General features: G+C 35.9%; 6 protein-coding genes, 2 long non-coding RNA genes and 1 other non-coding gene across 14 annotated transcripts; 4 read left to right on the top strand and 5 right to left on the bottom strand.

Annotated features, from left to right (window-relative positions):
* The first annotated feature begins 1254 nt into the window (after positions 1–1254).
* Positions 1255–2819, top strand: AT2G02700 (Cysteine/Histidine-rich C1 domain family protein). Its single transcript, NM_126325.2, has one exon. The coding sequence runs from the start codon at positions 1293–1295 to the stop codon at positions 2790–2792; it is 1500 nt and encodes a 499-aa protein (NP_178373.1). The 5' UTR covers positions 1255–1292; the 3' UTR covers positions 2793–2819.
* A 723-nt stretch (positions 2820–3542) lies between these two features.
* On the bottom strand, positions 3543–5914 carry PLPB (PAS/LOV protein B). 4 transcript variants are annotated; one of them, NM_126326.5, is made up of 7 exons: positions 4879–5914; positions 4541–4748; positions 4389–4453; positions 4228–4307; positions 4099–4154; positions 3941–4010; positions 3543–3802 (listed from the first exon to the last, which is right to left on the bottom strand). In NM_126326.5, exons 1-7 carry the CDS (start codon positions 5456–5458, stop codon positions 3662–3664), a joined length of 1200 nt encoding a protein of 399 aa, NP_565288.1. In that variant the 5' UTR covers positions 5459–5914; the 3' UTR covers positions 3543–3661. The 4 variants fall into 4 exon arrangements, with proteins under 4 accessions (NP_565288.1, NP_001318183.1, NP_001324185.1 ...); NM_179597.1 differs by having other exon boundaries at positions 3544–3802; positions 3941–4004; positions 4879–5863; NM_001335131.1 differs by having other exon boundaries at positions 3543–4010; positions 4879–5874.
* A 1862-nt stretch (positions 5915–7776) lies between these two features.
* AT2G02720 (Pectate lyase family protein) lies at positions 7777–9877 on the top strand. The gene is made up of 4 exons (NM_126327.4): positions 7777–8219; positions 8319–9006; positions 9118–9360; positions 9445–9877. Exons 1-4 carry the CDS (start codon positions 8023–8025, stop codon positions 9682–9684), a joined length of 1368 nt encoding a protein of 455 aa, NP_178375.1. The 5' UTR covers positions 7777–8022; the 3' UTR covers positions 9685–9877.
* AT2G04285 lies at positions 8701–9490 on the bottom strand. Its single transcript, NR_139998.1, has 2 exons — positions 9467–9490; positions 8701–9367 (listed from the first exon to the last, which is right to left on the bottom strand). It is a non-coding gene; the product is annotated as an other RNA (long non-coding RNA).
* On the bottom strand, positions 9397–12350 carry AT2G02730 (GRIP/coiled-coil protein, putative (DUF1664); the record flags this gene model as incomplete). 3 transcript variants are annotated; one of them, NM_201673.1, is made up of 14 exons in its annotated part: positions 12132–12280; positions 11981–12042; positions 11822–11890; positions 11668–11743; positions 11514–11584; positions 11323–11424; positions 11131–11220; positions 10971–11045; positions 10710–10742; positions 10499–10579; positions 10295–10366; positions 10103–10174; positions 9959–10014; positions 9397–9680 (listed from the first exon to the last, which is right to left on the bottom strand). In NM_201673.1, exons 1-12 carry the CDS (start codon positions 12184–12186, stop codon positions 10130–10132), a joined length of 831 nt encoding a protein of 276 aa, NP_973402.1. In that variant the 5' UTR covers positions 12187–12280. The 3 variants fall into 3 exon arrangements, with proteins under 3 accessions (NP_973402.1, NP_178376.1, NP_001324283.1); NM_126328.4 differs by having other exon boundaries at positions 9454–10018; positions 12132–12350; NM_001335133.1 differs by lacking the exons at positions 9397–9680; positions 9959–10014 and having other exon boundaries at positions 10130–10174; positions 12132–12333.
* A 1833-nt stretch (positions 12351–14183) lies between these two features.
* On the top strand, positions 14184–16085 carry WHY3 (ssDNA-binding transcriptional regulator). The gene is made up of 7 exons (NM_126329.4): positions 14184–14470; positions 14568–14668; positions 14755–14847; positions 15226–15320; positions 15409–15485; positions 15565–15653; positions 15724–16085. The coding sequence occupies exons 1-7, from the start codon at positions 14239–14241 to the stop codon at positions 15841–15843; spliced, it is 807 nt and encodes a 268-aa protein (NP_178377.2). The 5' UTR covers positions 14184–14238; the 3' UTR covers positions 15844–16085.
* AT2G02750 (Pentatricopeptide repeat (PPR) superfamily protein) lies at positions 16001–18402 on the bottom strand. Its single transcript, NM_126330.3, has one exon — positions 16001–18390. It carries the CDS (start codon positions 18330–18332, stop codon positions 16491–16493), a length of 1842 nt encoding a protein of 613 aa, NP_178378.1. The 5' UTR covers positions 18333–18390; the 3' UTR covers positions 16001–16490.
* Positions 16187–16412, bottom strand: MIR840. The gene has a single exon (NR_139970.1). It is a non-coding gene; the product is annotated as a microRNA ath-MIR840 precursor (primary transcript).
* AT2G04295 lies at positions 16401–17210 on the top strand. The gene has a single exon (NR_139999.1). It is a non-coding gene; the product is annotated as an other RNA (long non-coding RNA).
* Positions 18403–18474: the final 72 nt, after the last annotated feature.

Below are 18474 nucleotides of genomic sequence, written 5' to 3' on the forward strand. Positions count from 1 at the left end.
AAGTGATATGAAGCGTTTCAGTGCGAACTTTTCGCGCCAAATTATGCGCTTTTATATTTACATTACAAGAAATTAAAGATAAAGAAAAATTAGTTAATTCTTTCTTGTCGCTCTGTAGTTTTCCAAATAAGCTGAGAACGCCGACAATTCTTTTGGAGAAGACACCATATTCACCAGATTTGAACAGTTCGTAAAAAAATGCTACACCTTGATTATCGGCCAATCATACACTTCATCACCTAGATTGCAGCTTCTACTTCGACTTCACTATTAATTTAATATATCAAAACTACTATCAAAACTTTTGGATTTATCAGAGTATCATAGACACAAAACATTAAGGTTTGGATTAACTATTTTGGTTTTAGAGTATAGTTTTAAATGATATGGTTTATAGTTTAGTGTTTAGGGTTTAGGGTATAAATTTAAATCTTAACAAAATCTTCTAAATATAATAATTAAAAATTTAATACTTTACCAAGTGTCATTAGCTCAATTGGTAAAGATCCTACGTGAAGTTTAGAAGTCGCCGGTTCGAGTGACACTTGGGACGAAATTATTATTACATGTTGTGGTTTCGGCCTTGAGAGAATTATAGATTTCGGTTTAGAACTTCCTGATATTTAAGAAAAAAAAATCACATTTACGGATTAGAAAGATTAAGTTAATTTTCCGGTTTTTGTTAAAATCCGAAAATATTCTGCTAAATTAATACTCCAAAAACAATAAAGCTTTTATACCTTTTAGATAAAATAGGAAAATGGTCTTAAAACCAATGGCATGAAAATTTAAATTTCTCAATTATTAGTAGATATACAAAAAAATCGTTGAGATAAATAATACAATAATAAAGACTTTATAAAACAGACTAAATTAATATTATAGCTGTATTTTGCCTTTTTAAAATAGAAAGTTTCAGCTTAGCTGTATTTGTTGTTTTTATCAACCAGCTTTAGCTGTATAAGTTTAAACAATGACTTTCTTACAGAAGATGCATTAATATATCTCATTATGTTATCGTACATAAGATGCATTAATATATATCATCATGTTATTGTAATAATACTGTGAAAATAGCATATAGCCCATAGTTTATGTGCCACTTGAATTATATGACATGTTCACTCATCAAAAACTCACGACTAAATTATATCATTATGAAAGAAATATTAAACAAATTGCAAATGGGAGGACATCACGTTTCAGTATGTATGTGTCTATAGATATGTAAAGGCAAGAACGATAGCAATATCCCAAAAACCTCTTAAAAATAGTCTCCGATCTAAGCAGACATGGACGTGGTCGGAGAATTTCAAAAAGGAGAAATCGATGGGAAACCATGTCTCATATACCAAAACGTTATAAAGCCACAAATACACAGCCCAAATTCCTCCGATGAAAAACACCTCATTCAAAACCCATTACCAATCCAAAACATGACTAAAGTTGCCATTGATTCCGGCGACAACCTCCCTCCTCCACCTCTATTTATATGCCCTTCATTACGATTCAAACTAACAATAACGATCGAAGCTAAACTATTAGATGATGGGGGCCCAACGCCTGATGTTGATGGCAAGCTAAGGATTTCCCATCTCCTTGGTGACAATATGATGTATGGTCATGACATACTCCCTCTCTTTTGGTGTAACAATAAAGAAGCTGATCCAAAAAACGATTGCAGTATTTGCAATACCCGAAAGGTCGGCACATGCTATTATTTCTGTGTCGAGTGTGATCAAAGGTACCACAAAGAATGTGTTGAGTCTCCACTAGAGATCAATTATCCTTCCCACGTCAAACATTCTCTCCAACTTTATAATGTAAAAACATTTGAGCATTGCATCTTGAGCACAAAGAAAGCAGAAGTTTTGCTTTATTATTGTGCTCTTTGCGACATTTATATGCATGTCCTTTGTGCTCAGGCAAAAATCCCTTTTCTCATAGACCAACCAAAAAAGCATGACCATACCCTCACCCTTTTTCCTAGACAAGCTTCCTTAACATGCAATGTTTGCGGTTTGGTAGATAAACTTCATCTCACTTACGTCTGTCGTTCTATATGCGATTTTGTAGCCCATATAGACTGTATCCATAACCCACAAACTATAAGAATCTCTCGTCATTTCCACGGTGTGTCTTTCACTTCTTCTCTTCCATCAGGAAAATGGTGTTGTGGAATTTGTCGCCGAGAGATTGACAGTGATTATGGGGCATACAGTTGCAATGTGTGTAAGGACTACGCTGTTCACACAAGATGTGCATTGCGTAAGGATATATGGGATGGCATTGAACTCGAAGGAGTACCAGAAGACAAAGATGTTGAGCTTCCGTTCTACAGGATAGCTGATGGAATCATACTTCACTTTTCTCATGGTTGTCATATGAAATTTGAAACCAATGGAGTTTACAAAGAAAACGAGTTTTGTCAAGCTTGTGTCCTTCCAATCAACGAGGAAAACTTTTATGTCTGTGTGAAATGTGACTTTATTCTACATGAAAAATGTGCGGATGCCCCCCGGAAGAAGGTTCATCCATTACATCCACATCCAATTGAACAAAAGGTTGTCCATGAAAACCATGAATTCGAATGTGCTGCTTGTATGCGTAAGAGTAGTGGTTTTGGATATGTGTGTACCATCAATGGTTGTGACTACGAGCTAGATGCAGTGTGTGCTTCGGCTTCTGAGCCATTTAATTATCAAGTCCATCCACACCCTTTATTTCTGGCTTTAGACCCAAAGAAACGACAGTATGCCACATTTGCAAGTCAACAGGAGTTCAAAAGGTAGTAAATTGCATTGAATGTGATTTTATCATATGTTTTAAGTGTGCTACCCTACCATACACGGTAAGGTACAAGCATGATGAGCATTACCTCACGTTTTGTCGTGGAGACGAGGCAAGTGGCTCAGATTGGTGTGAATTATGCGAAGGAAGCTTAGTCGTTGGAGGAGAAAAAGGGTTCTATAAGTGCAACGAGTGTTGTACCACACTTCATATTAATTGCTTACTTGGCCCAGATCCATATTTGAAGCCGGGTCTAACTTTCCCATTGTGTGGCGGTGAGATTCTTTTTCAACGCAACAATTCTGCTTCTCGCCCAATTTGCCATAAGTGCAATATCCGGTGTCCGTATCCAACAGTTTTGGAATACAGATTGGAAATGTCTTCTACTTTTCTATGTTGCATTTTCCACCTATAAATCTTCGTGTTTTTGGAATACAGATTGGAGATGTCTTCTGTTTGTCGAATCACGAGCAGAACATTTTCGATTGTAATATTTTTTTCTTGTTTGCCGATACCAACCTTGTTTCTTACATTCTATAAACGATGTTGCATTCTCCTGAAGGTGAAAAATACGGAATCTGTAAAGTGAAACCGAGATCATTTGGATTTTCGACATTCGGAACACTTAATAATATACTCATCTAATCATATTAACTTGATGAAACTAACTAGTTCTTACCTCTTGATACTTATCCGCATTCAATAAATGACCTATTTCTAACTCGATTCACGTTCTCTTGAGTGCACATACTCGGTAAAATAAAGACTTATATTAATGTAGTATGTCAAATGATTATACATATAGTAAAGATGTATGTCCAATTCACTTTAGACTCTTCTCTAAGTCGACGCATTTTCTTTCTGGCGTATATTAGCATGTCACCATCAATGAGCTTCTAACCGCAACTCTAACCGCACCGACAACACTCAGTTGTCTCGTCTCTGGTCTCAGCTCTTTAATTTCAGTATTTCTACAACTTGCTTCTACTTGAACACCCACAAAATATGCTGTCTAAAAAAAGCAGAAATCAGTAACTGTACTAATTACTTTCAGTTCTACATGTCATATTCGGGTTTTGTATCAAGGCCAAAAAATGAAAGACAAAAGGATTTGGTAACAGGAAGTATGTAGTCATGAAGGGATATGTACCTTGCCTGAAGCATTACGAACTGGTGAGATGTGAAGAAGATTCCAAAATGAGCTCTTATCTTTTCTGTTACTGATAAAAAACATATATGATCAGCCCAAAACAAATCAAAGAAACAAGATTCGATCGCAAAAATGTTTTGAAGAAGTAAATCTTCAACCTGTAATTTAGTATTTGCACTGTGCATGATTGTCCCTTTAAGATGCATTCCTTCATCTGAACCAAATAAAACATTCACAATTATCAATCATGCCATATACTAATTAACAAGTTAAAACGCAATCTCTACCTCGTATAGTACTGAGGAATCAGTATCAACCCCACTCAGAAATCTACAGTTTTGTCCCAACACTTCCTGTCTCTTGTAACCTACAAACATTGATATAAATAAGAACTGTGACCAAAATCTAATAACGGTAACTTTATTTCTTCAAACCTAGACACACTTACCGGTCAGTGTCAAAAAGGCATCACTCGCATAAATGATAGGCATGTCTGGTAAGCATGGATTGGTTCTGCAAAGTTACGAGAACAATGTCAATATCAAAATCTATTGTAGCAGACTGTAACTCCATAACACAATAAAAAAATAATGTACTCACAATACGAAACTTTGTTTGATTCTACCGAGAGAAATAACTAACGACGAGCTTAGACAATCTACTCCTCGCAAGCAGTACCGCTTTCCGCAGACTAATCTACCACTCAACTCGCTGTAATGCACTAAGATAGATAACACATTGTTAATAGCTTCCGTAGCTTTCAGCTTCTCGGACTCACTCGCTTCACACTGTTCCCAATCCTCTAATCCTGCAATACAACAATGCTTAAATCAATACTTAGAACGTTCATTAAGCTATAGGATAAGATTCTGACTGATTCAAACGCTCTCTGAGGAATTTCATCAAACAAGTAAAACGCATAACTTTAAAAACCAAACCTTGTTCATCATCATCACATTCCACTGGTAAAGCTCGATCCTGACACACGAAATTACCAAAACAAACCTCTCTTCGACAAGAACCAAATGTCGGAGAAGTATCCGACGACAAATCTCCGACATTTCTCAACTTCTTCCGATGATGTTCTCGTCCCGAAATCGGGACCTGAACCGCCACAAAATTGGTGACTTTACCATCATCTTTCCCAAAAACAGGACACATATGAAACAACATCCAAAACGGAGACCCAGATTTACGATAATTCAACAAGCTCACTTGCACTGATCTCTCTTCACGAATCGCTTCACGAATCTCCATGATCGATCTTCGATTAGTCTTAGGTCCTTGAAAAACTTTACCGTTTCTTCCGATCACTTCTTCTCGTGAATAGCCAGTCATTTTCAAAAACCCTAAGCTCGCGAAAACAATCGGGTGACCCGAAATAAACGGGTCGGTGATTGTGAAATTGTGTGGAAGCTCCTCTAATGCTTCTTTGATCCATAACGTGTATCGACCGCTAAAGGAATCTTCTTCTTCTTCTTCAGTGAAAACTGATTCTGAAGATTTCGTTAAGGACATAATCGTAATAAACACTCGATGATGATTACTCTTCTTCTTCTTGTCAGTCTAGTGTTTAGTTCCAATCCCATGTGGGTTTTCAGGCGAAATTGAGAAACTTTTTCTTCAAAGTGAATTCGAAACACGAAATCCAGATTGTGAAATTTGAAATCAGGAATCAAGAAAATGTTTTCATTGAAAAAAAGCGTAACTTTGGAGAAGATAAGACAGAGGAGAGAAAGAGAAACCAGAGATCCTTAAGTAAAGGAGAAGAAGAAGAAGATGAAATGAGAGATACGGAATTGAGAAATTAAGAGTCAATTTGATTGTAATCTCTATCTGTTAGAAGAAACGTTCTTCTTTCTTCTTGTCTGATTTTTGTTTTGTGGCTATCGGAAGAGGACGATTGGTTTTGTCGCGTTTCTCAGTTCTTCGAGTTGTTAAGATATTAAAAATAAATATTTTCAGATATTTGTTTTCCTAATTTGGTAAATACAAAATTTATAAATTAAATTTTCAACAATTTATCTAAAGTGATTTAGGGATAAGTACAAGGTTTATGTAGGGTAGACACAAATTGGATAAGATAAGTGAACTTAATAGTTCATTTAGTAACTAATGTGTTGCGAAAAAAAAAAAAATGTTTTTGATAATAATATCTTAATTTGCCGACCAAACAAAATAATTAATTTAAAAATTTATAATTTGTGATAACATTAAACAATAGTGTAGGTTAAAAAAATTTTAATTAATTAATTTGGACATAAATTTTTTTGATCTATTAATTGATTAAAAGTTTATTAATAATTTTATACCAAAAAATTTAAAATTCGAATTTCAAATATTATAATTTATTACAAATTTACAGATTAATAAAAATAAATGTATAAAAAATTTACAACAAAATATAATTATAATCGTTCACCAAAATTTTATTAAAAACAAATTTTATTAAAAATATTTATAACATAAAAAAAGAATACATTGTATATCATAAATCTAATAAAATTAAAAAAATTATCTATAAAAAAATTATATATAACATTTTTTATAATTTACAATAAAAAAATAAATATTCTAAAAACCAAAAAAAATCACTCCGGATATTTGGACTAATCTAATGCTAATTGTATTTGTTAAATATAAAATTATGCACCTCTTATTTAAGGAGTGTAGTGGGTCCTAGAAACCGAGATTCCACGTAAACAAAGGCTGGAAAAAGACAAAAGCTGACTGTCCATACTTATCTATTTCTCTTGTGTCGTGTGGCTTTGTTTGTGTTATCAAATCGATGCAACCTGGCTTACGTGGCATTTATCATTTGTACGTTACTCTCCGGTGCTAACATGTGTCATTCACTCATCGCTTATTATTGATTCGAGTAAGGAGGCCCATTGGGCTGTATTAAGCTGTTTTGTTTTTAAAACAGGTTCGCAGACGAAAATAACAAATTGTCGCCAATGTTCATATCGGCCAACTCAAATCTATCATCTAAGAGTAAGACCAAAATTAAAATTCACAGTACATTGCTACACTACTACTATAGAAAATGGTGAAATACCTAAAATGTGAAGTCTATGTTCATGTTTGCAGTTGCTAAAGACTGATACCAACGATTGCGATCATCAAAAGTTATTGCGCGCAACACATTTTTTGTTCGTTTGGTAGTCGAACAAAAAATTTGGTCGTTGGTCGTTATATAACATTTTAGGGTGAAGGATTCGAAAGAATTTTTTATAAAATACTAAAATGAAACACTTTAATTGCTCGTTATAAATCAACTTTTAATCAGAATTTTAATTTATGTTTCAAAAGTTAAAAATCTCAAAACAGTAAAACGAAATACTGACTAGATATTTGTTTAAACGGAATCATACGTTTTTTTTTTTTTTTTTTAAATATCAGGAGGTTTTGGACTGAAGCCCGTAATCCCCTAGGTCTGAAACCACAGCATGTAATATTAGTTTCGTCTCAAGCGTCACTCGAATTTCGCCAATTGAGCTAACAACACTTGGTGGAATCATACGTTTATCTGTTTATATTTTCAACAAAAATTATCATTCCGTAATCTTATGATTTCTTTGTAAGTGCAAGTGGTCTTTGAAGTTTTTGATTGAATTTTGTTGGCTTTTAGTAAGAAATGATTTGTTACTGAATTCATTTTGTAATCAATCCTAAGTTAATCAAAAATTATAAACAAGAAAACCCAAATAAGAGTAATATTTAGGTTTAAAGACAAAAATAACTGAATATATTCCACAAAAGAAGGACAAACAAAGAAAGAACAATAAAAAAAACCACACAAACTATAATTGGTTTACAGGAAAAGTAACAGAGATATTTACAAATCAATGGTAACCTAATAATTACTCTGTTAATCGTTAAATCCTCCATTAATGTCTTTCATTTTCCCTCTCTCTTTCAAGTTCCTTGTTATTTAAGAAAGCCATGAATCCGATTATCTATTTCTAACCCTGGGCCGACCAGAAAACTTTTTGGACGACCCAAACTTCAAGGGTTCTAATAAATTCATCACCGGAAAAAGATACATATAAAATAAAAATCTCTCACCACTGCTGATTCAAATGGTGAATCTTGGGAGCTACGTTTTCGTCTTTGTCGCGTTGTCTCTCACCGTGGTGGTTCCATCGGTTCAAGCCCACATCGCCGAATATGATGAATACTGGACGCAGCGTCAAACCAACGCATTGCGAGAAACTTTGGAATCTTATGACCCGAACCCAGAGAACGTCACGGACCACTTTAACTACCATGCCGCCTTGTGGGTTCTCTAAAATTTAACCTAGTTAGGGTTTTTGATTTGTTATCAAAACCTAACTTCTTCCGGAAGAAACTAATGTTTTCTTGTTTTCTTTCTCAGAGCTATGGAGACGACAGGGATAGTAAACGAAACAAGGAGGGATCTCCGTCAGGTCGGACGCGGTAAGAAAACAACTAGACGTGGAGGAAGGTTTGAATCCCTAAACGCGATCGATAAATGCTGGCGAGGCGACAAAAACTGGGACAAAAACAGGAAAAAACTAGCAGATTGTGTCCTCGGATTTGGCCGGAAAACAACCGGAGGCAAAAACGGACCGATCTATGTAGTCACTGACCCATCCGACAACGATCTACTAAAACCAAAACCAGGGACTATAAGGCACGCCGTGACAAGGGACCGACCACTCTGGATCATCTTTGCGAGAAGCATGATCATAAAACTGCAACAAGAACTGATCATAACGAATGATAAAACAATCGACGGTCGGGGAGCGAAAATTTATATCACTGGGGGTGCAGGTTTAACGTTGCAGTTCGTCAGGAATGTGATAATACATAATATTCATATCAAACAGATTAAAAGGGGAGCTGGTGGGTTGATTATAGACTCCGAGCAACATTTTGGGCTTCGGACAGTGAGTGATGGCGATGGGATTAATATTTTTGGAGCAACGAATGTTTGGATCGATCATGTCTCAATGACGGATTGTTCTGATGGGATGATTGATGCGATCATGGGATCGACTGCAATTACTATCTCCAATTCCCATTTTACCGACCACGACGAGGTAAATAAGGCTACAAATAAATCATAGAAGTATCTGTGGTCCAAACAATACACACTGGATACAAACTTCGAATGCAGAAACTATTGAGGTCTAAGGTCTCTCTTAATGCAGGTGATGCTATTTGGGGGTACAAACAAGGATGTGATCGACAAGAAAATGCAGATAACAGTTGCGTTTAACCATTTTGGTAAGAGATTGAAGCAAAGAATGCCTAGAGTCAGATTTGGTTTGGTCCATGTTGTGAACAATGACTACACTCACTGGGAAATGTATGCAATTGGTGGAAACATGAACCCTACCATTATAAGTCAAGGCAATCGTTTCATTGCTCCTCCTATTGAAGATTCCAAGCAGGTAAAAACTACGAAAACTTTCTCTAATCAACAAATCACTACAGCTACACTTGAGAGACATAATTGAGAGAAATTTGGAATGCAGGTTACAAAGAGAGAGTACACACCTTATCCTGAATGGAAATCATGGAACTGGCAATCAGAGAAAGATTATTTCTTGAATGGAGCTTACTTTGTGCAATCAGGAAAGGCGAACGCGTGGAGCGCAACCCCAAAAAATCCAATCCCTAGAAAGTTTGCAATCCGGCCACAGCCAGGAACAAAGGTCAGAAGACTTACCAAGGATGCTGGTACGCTTGGCTGCAAACCTGGCAAGTCCTGCTGAGAAAAGCTTGTGCGTGTGTGTTCATGTGTTATGGTAACAAACAAAAAAAAAAAGACAAAAAGAATTGTATGTGTTGTGGATGGTGTTTGTAACAAATTGTGCATAATGCAGTATATTATTAGAAAAAATATAGGTTTCATTTTTTGTTGGATGCGAAAAAATTGAAGGAAAAAAAAAGCACATTCTTTTTATTTTTCTCAATCTTCTTACTTGCCTCAAAGGACACACTATTCTAAATACCAATACATAATAATCACTCCTATTAATCCTATACCTTCTTTCTATCCAAATCCAGGGTCATTCTCGTCAATGCTATCAGACTCGTGGCTTCTTGCTTCAAAAGAGTAAACAACAAACGTTTTAGACAGATTTGGCTTTGTCCCTGTTCATGAAAGAAAGAAGTAATATGACCTCAAACCTTGATGATATATTGGCACCATTTGAATTAGCAGTCATCTAGTAGCTGTATCTTATCGCTTTCTTTTAAACCCTGAAACATTTCAAGAGACAGATCGGATGAGTTTTGAAGGTTTAATACAATCATACTGCAATGCTGCATCTGATTCTATCTGCGAGTGTACTTGATATCATATATATTGATCCAAAATACCTCTGAGCTTGAAGTTTCTTCGGTTGTAAGTACTATACATGTGTTTGACTTCCCTGAAAGCCGAAGCTTCTCCTGCAAGACCACATGAAGCAAGTTATCATAAAAGTCTATGGACAAGATGTAGGAAGTTCAGAGGTGAGACATCTAGATTATTGTTAGGTACTAATTCTCCATCTAAACGTTTCTCCTCACAAGATTACATACCTGCATCAATATATCCGGCATCTTGTGATTTTCTCCACCCAAAGAGTCGCACAGATATATCAAACCCATGTTCGCAATATTCTGCCCAGCAAAAAACAGTAACCAAAGAAAATAAATTAGTAAATTTGATCTTTTACTTCATTGACTCCATGATTAGCTGGCAATGATCCCTTCAAGTGTCTTTGAATACATTAATAATAACAAGATGTACCTGCTTGTACTCAATGCTATCTAATTTCCCACCCTGAAAAATAGGGATATAGATGGAATCAGTAAGCAATAACGACCAGTAGAACCTCTGTATCTTTTGTTTGCTATATTCATGAATTTCAGTTAATGTTAACAGTTATAAGCAAGGAAAAGAGAAAAAGTCTTAGTGGTGGTCACTTAATTCTGGTAGTCAGACATGTTTTTGCTCGAGATGACAATGAAGAAACAATAAAAAGGAAATTTTTAACAGCAGTATACGCACCATACCACCAAAGATGCTATGCATTGCGTCAAAATCATCTCCAATGTTAGCAAGATCCTCAAGAGCCAAACCCACCTGTTCCATAGGTCTGAAAATTGTTAATACCACCCTCGAAAGAAGAACTCTTAAAACCTATTAATATTCAATGCCATATTCATACATTATCCTGGACTCCCTTTAAGAGATCTTTCTGCAAGTCTAGCTTATCGTCCACCTTCTGAAGCCGCTGGCTCAGGTGCTTCTTAGCATTCTAAACAACAACAAACGCAAAAGCACAATACAATTACAATCCCTTAAACATTATACATAAGGCCTGATACAAGTAGCAACAATTGTTCGAAGAAGCACCAACCAAAATAGCTTCTGAAACGGTATCCAAATGCTTGGTCAAGTTCGACACTGCATTTTCCATGTTCCGCTTCGTTACACACATGATATCAGAGAATGAAATTCCCTACCACAGAAACAAACATCAGCTTCAGAGAAAATTTATCCTACAAAAGACTTTAGTGATATAACTGTTATTGGAACTCTATAAGATACCTTGAACCACATATAGCCATAGCCTAATGCTCCCAATGTCGCTGCCGGGACAATAAACGGTGTAAAATCAGCTGGAAAATGTAGAAGTGAGAAAGTTAGAGATTAACAATCGTTCATCAAAACTACCAAATCAAAAACTAGCCGAGAGACAAACCTCCCTGAGCTCCATTCATAACAGTTATCTGCCGCGACGAAGCCAATTGCCGAACCTCCATTGCTAATCGTTGCATCTACAAAATACCCGCACATTTATATATGATTGTTCCAAAAATTTGATCTTTTTTAACAAACAGATGCACAAAATATACCTGAGTAGTCATGGCATCAGAATCATCATCTACATGATCTCCAGATTTCTCAAATCGCTTAACCAAAGCCTTCGAATTTGAAGTCAAAAGAACAAACTTTTTACTATGTCCCTTCTAATCCAAAATTGAGAAGAACAAAGAAACTTTTACTAATCGTACCTGAAGCTCACCCAAAATATCTGCCATCTTCCCATTCTTAACCAGAATCGTACTAGTATAACCTTCAGATTCAAAGACAACAAATTAGCCAAAAGGGTCTTTTAAATCTTCAAAATTGGGGAAAATCACAAGCTCGAGAAACCCTAGATACCTGCTCCAGCTAGAATCAAAATCTTCGATAACCCAATACCAGATTGCATAGCCATGGTCGCAGACTCACAGGTGCAACAAAAGGAAGTTGTCTTCTTCGTCGAGTTCGCTCGCCGGCGTAAGAAACTGTCAGGTCAATGTCGGTTTCTGTTGAACGGTGTCGTTTCCTACTTTATAACTCAGTTATAAACTCTTTGACCTTGCACTAAACGTAATGAATAAATCTGTACCGTGCATTAAAGTATCTTAGTCAACTTTCTAGAAATATTGGGTCAATTTTGTAAGGTTTTTAATATTGTCGGGTAAAAACGAATTAACGAAAACTCATCTCCCATAAAAACAATTTATTTGAATCTGGGAGTATTTTTTTTTTTGAATCAATCAAATTTTCTATAAAAATTAAAATATATATAATGCTAGGAACCAACATCAAAAGTTTAAAGGATCAATGCTAATATATAAGATACATTGACTAATCTACTCATTGTCAACACTAATATATAAGATACATTAAAATGTTGTTGATTTTTAACTTTTTAATGATTTTATCAGATTTTAGGTATAAACAAATGAATCATATTTACTATTTTAATTAGAATTTAGATGTTGATATAAGACTACACTAGATTTAGATTCAATTTGGTTGATTAGTTTTTCTTTCAAATATAGTAGTTGATTTGGTCACGATTAAATGAAATTATGGAGTTGTTCAAAAAAAAAATATGCAGAATAATTTTCATTTGTTGATGCATATCATCGTAGATTATATAAATACATCTATTGTTTGAATGTTTAATTGATAGATCAAATAGTGAAATATGTATAGAAAATGATTACAAAGCAATAACATTATAGCCAAAAGCAATAAATTTATATGCTACTCGATGACATGTTAGAGAGAAGAGGCAAATTAATGACACTTCGACTCTTGAAGAACGAATTATTCAGTAATTATCTGTTGTTTACAGAAGTTTTTTTCACGTCGAATACATTTTTTTGGAAGTTACAGTTTTATAAAAGAACTTTAATCTTAGAGAGACTTTGTTTTTGTTTTTAAAAAAAATACATAATTAAGATTTTAATATAGTTTCTGAATGTTATCTAATACTTTAACGACACAAGAAATTTGTTAAGTCATACATTTGTATATAATCAGATTTAACTATTTTCGAGATTAGCAAACTTTTGACTTAGATGTTGAAAAACAACAATCCATCCATTAGAGTATCTCACGAAACTGAATAGTTATCGTGTAAGCCTAAATCTAGTTAGAGGATGTAAAATTGTTACTTTTTCTGCAGTTGAGGTACAAAAGTTCAATCAGTTTAGTTTTGATGTGTCTGTAGATTTCAATATACACTTTTTTTTTAATTCTTTTTAATTTCAGATCCTTGGGAATGAGTCATCTATAACGGTTTAATTGCATGGTTCCCCTCATTAAAATTGCTTGGGAGAGGACTTACTTGCTGAGTGGATGCATCAAACTCTAACGTCAATAGTTTTTTTTTTTTTTTTTTCGCAAACACCATTTTAAGTCAATAGTTGTAACTAAATACAACAAATACATTTTTGTTGAATTAGATTATATGTTTTGCAAGATTTTTTGAAACTCTGGAGTAGCTAAAAAAAAAATAGTATGCAATATATTTTTTTCTATTGATGCGTATCATCGTACATTATATATTTATATATTGTTTGATTGTTTAATTGATTTATCAAATAGTGAAAATATGTACAGAAAATGACTTAAAACATTATAAGTTAGAATCAAGAGCAATAAACTCATATGCTACTGGATAATATGTTCAAGAGAAGAGACAAATTAATGATGCACAAACTCTTGAATATGAAATTACTAACGTCGATTCTTTTCTCGTTAATGTTTATTTTCATGTTTCGAAAATGTTTATTTTCATCTCTTGTTAATGTCTTGCAAAAGTTGGAGGGCTTTCTTATAAACGTTGGTTATATTGGGGCACATTTGTAAGATGTTAAATATGATTGGGTAAAAAACGAATTAACAGAAAGTATTCTCTCCTAAACCCTTTTCGTCATCGTAATCCCGCGGTGAAGAAGACGAAGAAGCATTGAGAGTGAAAAGAAAAACAATGTCGCAGCTGTTATCTTCTCCTCCAATGGCGGTTTTCTCCAAAACCTTCATAAACCATAAGTTTTCAGATGCTCGTTTTCTCTCTTCTCACTCAATTCTCACCTCCGGTGGATTCGCCGGAAAAATTATTCCTTTAAAACCGACGGCGAGGTTGAAATTAACGGTGAAGTCTCGACAAAGTGATTACTTTGAGAAACAGAGGTTTGGTGACTCGTCTTCTTCGCAAAACGGTAGGGTTTTCACTCATTGTTTGAGCTTTGAAAAATGGGAAGCTTTGAAATTCAGAAAGTTTGAAATTTTGTTTGTTTGTTTGTTTTGGTTTTATAGCTGAAGTATCTTCTCCTAGATTTTACGTGGGTCATTCGATTTACAAAGGGAAAGCTGCTCTTACGATAGAACCACGAGCACCAGAGTTTGTGGCTTTGGAAGTATGTGTCTTTGTCGAAGATCAAAAACTCTATTGTATTGTTTGTTTGATCTTAGATTGATCTCCATTCTTCATGTTCTGATCCAGTCTGGTGCGTTCAAGCTGACAAAGGAAGGTTTTTTGTTGCTCCAATTTGCTCCTGCAGCTGGTGTTCGTCAATATGATTGGAGTAGGAAGCAGGTTTGGTTTTTATCTTTCACTTACTACTTCATAGATTGTGATAGAAGAATTCATGACTTGATCTGGTGAAAGCAGCAGCCTTTTGACTTTCTATAGTGTTTGTGGTTAGTTAGATATGTTTGATTTGAAATGTTGCAGGTCTACTTTTTATCATGAACTTGGTATTTATAGATTGTGATGATGAAAATCAATTGGTTTGGTGAAAGATATTATGATTGTGGTAAGATTATGTTTTGATGTAGAAAAGATGTAGGTTTGGATCTTTAACTTGGTAGTATATGGATTGTGATAATGATCATGATTTGCTTTGGTGAAAGAAACAGTCTTTTGCTTAATATTGTGACTGGTTAAATCATTTTTTGATGTCGAATGATGCAGGTCTTCTCGTTGTCGGTTACAGAAATCGGTAATCTAGTTAGCCTTGGGCCGAGGGAATCATGTGAATTCTTCCATGATCCATTCAAGGGAAAAGGGTATGATTTAGGATTTTATTTCATTACACAGATAGTGTTGTTCTCTGTAGTTCTGATTCGTAATCAATGTGGTGTTGGTGTTGAGTAGTAGTGATGAAGGTAAAGTGAGGAAAGTGTTGAAAGTTGAGCCGCTCCCAGATGGTTCTGGCCGCTTCTTTAACCTGAGTAAGCAAAAGCTTTATTCCTCTCTTCTTCTTTATTTTCGTCTAGCTCTTCTGATTTCAACTGTTGATTTTTCATGAAGGTGTTCAAAACAAGCTCTTGAATGTAGATGAGAGTGTATACATACCAATCACTAAAGCAGAGTTTGCTGTTCTTATCTCTGCTTTCAACGTAAGTTCTCTCTCACACACTCTTTGTGAGAAGCTTTCCCCGTTGTTCTAACTGTATACTTGAATTGCAGTTCGTCTTGCCGCACCTTATAGGCTGGAGTGCATTTGCTAACTCCATCAAACCAGAAGACTCTAACCGCCTTAACAATGCTTCGCCTAAGTATGGAGGAGACTACGAATGGAGTAGATGATGGAGATTAGAGGCAATCTTGCAAACTCGGTTTTTCGGTCCATACCATCTTTTTGTTGTTGCAAATCAATGAGTCACCAAGAGCTGTTCGAGATAGAGAACGGAAAGAAAAGCAGCAGCAGAGACTGAAGTAGTTTAGACCAAATGGAATGTGTTGTTGTGTAGGAAATAACTTATATTTTGTGTTAGACAATCTGTATTCATTCAAAAGCAATCAATTACAATTTTGCTAATACAAGAATCAGATACTCATCCTCTTGTCTAGTGTTTACATATAATATTTGATCACAAAGGATCTAATACTCTGATCTCTTTAGGGAGCATAGACATGCTCTCGATTCAGAGGTCATAAACCAGCTCATCCAATACAGGATTGGATTCACGGTATAGAAGAAACTAAGGGACCTAAACAAACAAAGATAAAGAGATCATCGTGCGGATTATCGCATTCAGACATTAAACCGAGTGTAATACCCCGCACACTGAGCCGTTTACCTTTGTTAGTTTAGGTCCTTCAGTGTCTTCCACACTGTGGATGTAAACCTAAATTGGTGAATCACCTGCTTTACGAGACCCGAGTCAAGAGCAAGTCAATACTCCCCCAAAGAGATCCCTGCCTTTGCTCATATTCGACCAGTCGGCATATACTTAACCAGACAAACTAAGACCTGGAAGTTTCACCAGTTGCTTCTGATCTATTACCTGCCTGATACTTTCCACATCTTCCCATCTTTCTAATGCAGCATATATACTGGACAAGATCACAAATGGAGCTGGATTCTCTGGCTCTAACTCTGCTAGCTTCATTGCCGCTTCCTCTCCAAGAACTGGATCTAGGTGTTGCCTACATGAACCGAGCAAGGAAGAGTAAACCGAAGACGATGGTTCTGACATTTGATCTATTACCTCCTTGGCCTCTCTTAATCTCCCAGACCGACCCAAAAGATCAATCATACAACCTATGTGCTCTGTACTAGGTTTATATCCATATTCTTCCTGCATCAACCTAAATATTTGAGAACCCTTCTCGACATTGCCACAGTGACTACACGCAGATAGAACAGCAGTAAAGGTTGCTAAACTCGGTTCTACTTTCTCCTCTCGTAATAGTTCGAATATTTCAATTGCAGACTCACACTCTCCATGTTTACCATATCCAGATATCATAACGTTCCAGAACACGGGATCCTTGGGTTTCGGTTCAAATCGATCAAAGATCCGGCGTGCCCACGAGGAGAGCCCACATTTCATGTACATGTCAATGAGAGACGTTAAAACAAATATATCCCTTTCCGCTGCAGCTTTAATGACATGCCCATGGATCTCTTTGCCGTTCTTCAAAGTCCAAATATCTGAACAAGCAGATAAAAGGCTAGTGAGACATTTCAAACTAGGAACCATAACTACTGATAGCATTCTCTCAAAGAACTTGAAAGCTTCAATTACTTTCCCTAATTGTGAAAAGCCACTGATCAGTGAATTCCACGTCGCTGAATCAGGCTTAAGTCCCTCGGAATCCAACTTTTCAAACAACTCAACTGCTGTCTCATGCTGTCCATTAATCATCATTCCAGAGATAACAGAGTTCCAAGATATCAAGTTCCTGGTATCTTTCAGCTCGGTGAAAACAATGTAAGCTGATTTCCAACACCGACATTTCGAATACATATCAATGAGAGCAGTACCAACCATTGTCTCAAACTGAAACTCTTTTTTCATGACAAGACCATGAAGTTGCCTACCATACTGGAGATTCAAAAGACTAGCGCAAGCAGTTATTGCATTAACAAAAGTAACATCATTTGGTTCTTCACTTGAAAACTTCCTCATGAGATTGAAAACACTAGGAACCAAATTCATAACTCCATTCTCCATCAATCCAGAGATAAAAGCATTGTAGGTAACAACACTCTTATGAGGAACCTTTTCGAACATTCTCGCAGCCAAAACCCACTCTCCACATCTCGAATACATTGAAACAAGAGAGGTTCCAACGTAAACTTCCATCTCAAAACCTGATTTCATCGCCAAACAATGCAATTGCATCCCTCCTTCAATATCCCCACAACCACCCAAAACACTAGCAACGGTAACCGAATTCATCCCAGACCCAGAAACCCTAGCATCCCCAAACATCCTAAACGCATCTCTACAAAACCCATTCTCCAAAAGCCCAGAAACCGCTGCATTAACACTCGCAATACCCCTCTCAGGCATTTCATCGAGCACCTTAAGAGCATCCGTCACCTGCTTCACCTTCATATACATACTCACCAAAGCCGTTGCCGTGAACACATCAACGAAAAACCCAGTTTTGACGACTTGGGCATGCAGAATCCGACCTTGTACAACATCTCCAAGCTTCGCGCATGATTTAAGAAGAGGCGGGAATGTGAACTTGTTAGGAGAGTGAGACAAAATCACATCCAGCGAAGTTCCACCGGTCACGAGATTCGAGACTCGGTATCTCTGTCTCGTTAGGTTTATCATCTAGAAAGATACAAAATGTAAACGAGAGAACGAACACATCAAAGCTCCTCCATTGTCGTCGACAACAAACAATGAACAAAATCAAAATCAAAATCACTCTTTTATTTGGTTTACAAATCTGGTTAAAACCGGTTTAATTTCG

The sequence above is a fragment of the Arabidopsis thaliana genome, chromosome 2 (assembly GCF_000001735.4).
Source record: "Arabidopsis thaliana chromosome 2, partial sequence".
Lineage (NCBI taxonomy): Eukaryota > Viridiplantae > Streptophyta > Magnoliopsida > Brassicales > Brassicaceae > Arabidopsis > Arabidopsis thaliana.

Coding starts and splice junctions, on each gene's coding strand:
- AT2G02720 (NM_126327.4), top strand. CDS start 8,023: ATGGTGAATCTTGGGAGCTACGTTTTCGTCTTTGTCGCGTTGTCTCTC. Junction 8,220..8,318: donor TTTAACTACCATGCCGCCTT/GTGGGTTCTCTA, acceptor TTTCTTTCTCAG/AGCTATGGAGACGACAGGGA. Junction 9,361..9,444: donor CTATTGAAGATTCCAAGCAG/GTAAAAACTACG, acceptor TTTGGAATGCAG/GTTACAAAGAGAGAGTACAC.
- AT2G02750 (NM_126330.3), bottom strand. CDS start 18,332: ATGATAAACCTAACGAGACAGAGATACCGAGTCTCGAATCTCGTGACC.
- WHY3 (NM_126329.4), top strand. CDS start 14,239: ATGTCGCAGCTGTTATCTTCTCCTCCAATGGCGGTTTTCTCCAAAACC. Junction 15,486..15,564: donor TGGCCGCTTCTTTAACCTGA/GTAAGCAAAAGC, acceptor TTTTTCATGAAG/GTGTTCAAAACAAGCTCTTG. Junction 15,654..15,723: donor TTCTTATCTCTGCTTTCAAC/GTAAGTTCTCTC, acceptor CTTGAATTGCAG/TTCGTCTTGCCGCACCTTAT.
- PLPB (NM_126326.5), bottom strand. CDS start 5,458: ATGTCCTTAACGAAATCTTCAGAATCAGTTTTCACTGAAGAAGAAGAA. Junction 4,749..4,878: donor ATGTGATGATGATGAACAAG/GTTTGGTTTTTA, acceptor GTTGTATTGCAG/GATTAGAGGATTGGGAACAG. Junction 4,155..4,227: donor ATTCCTCAGTACTATACGAG/GTAGAGATTGCG, acceptor TATTTGGTTCAG/ATGAAGGAATGCATCTTAAA.
- AT2G02700 (NM_126325.2), top strand. CDS start 1,293: ATGGACGTGGTCGGAGAATTTCAAAAAGGAGAAATCGATGGGAAACCA.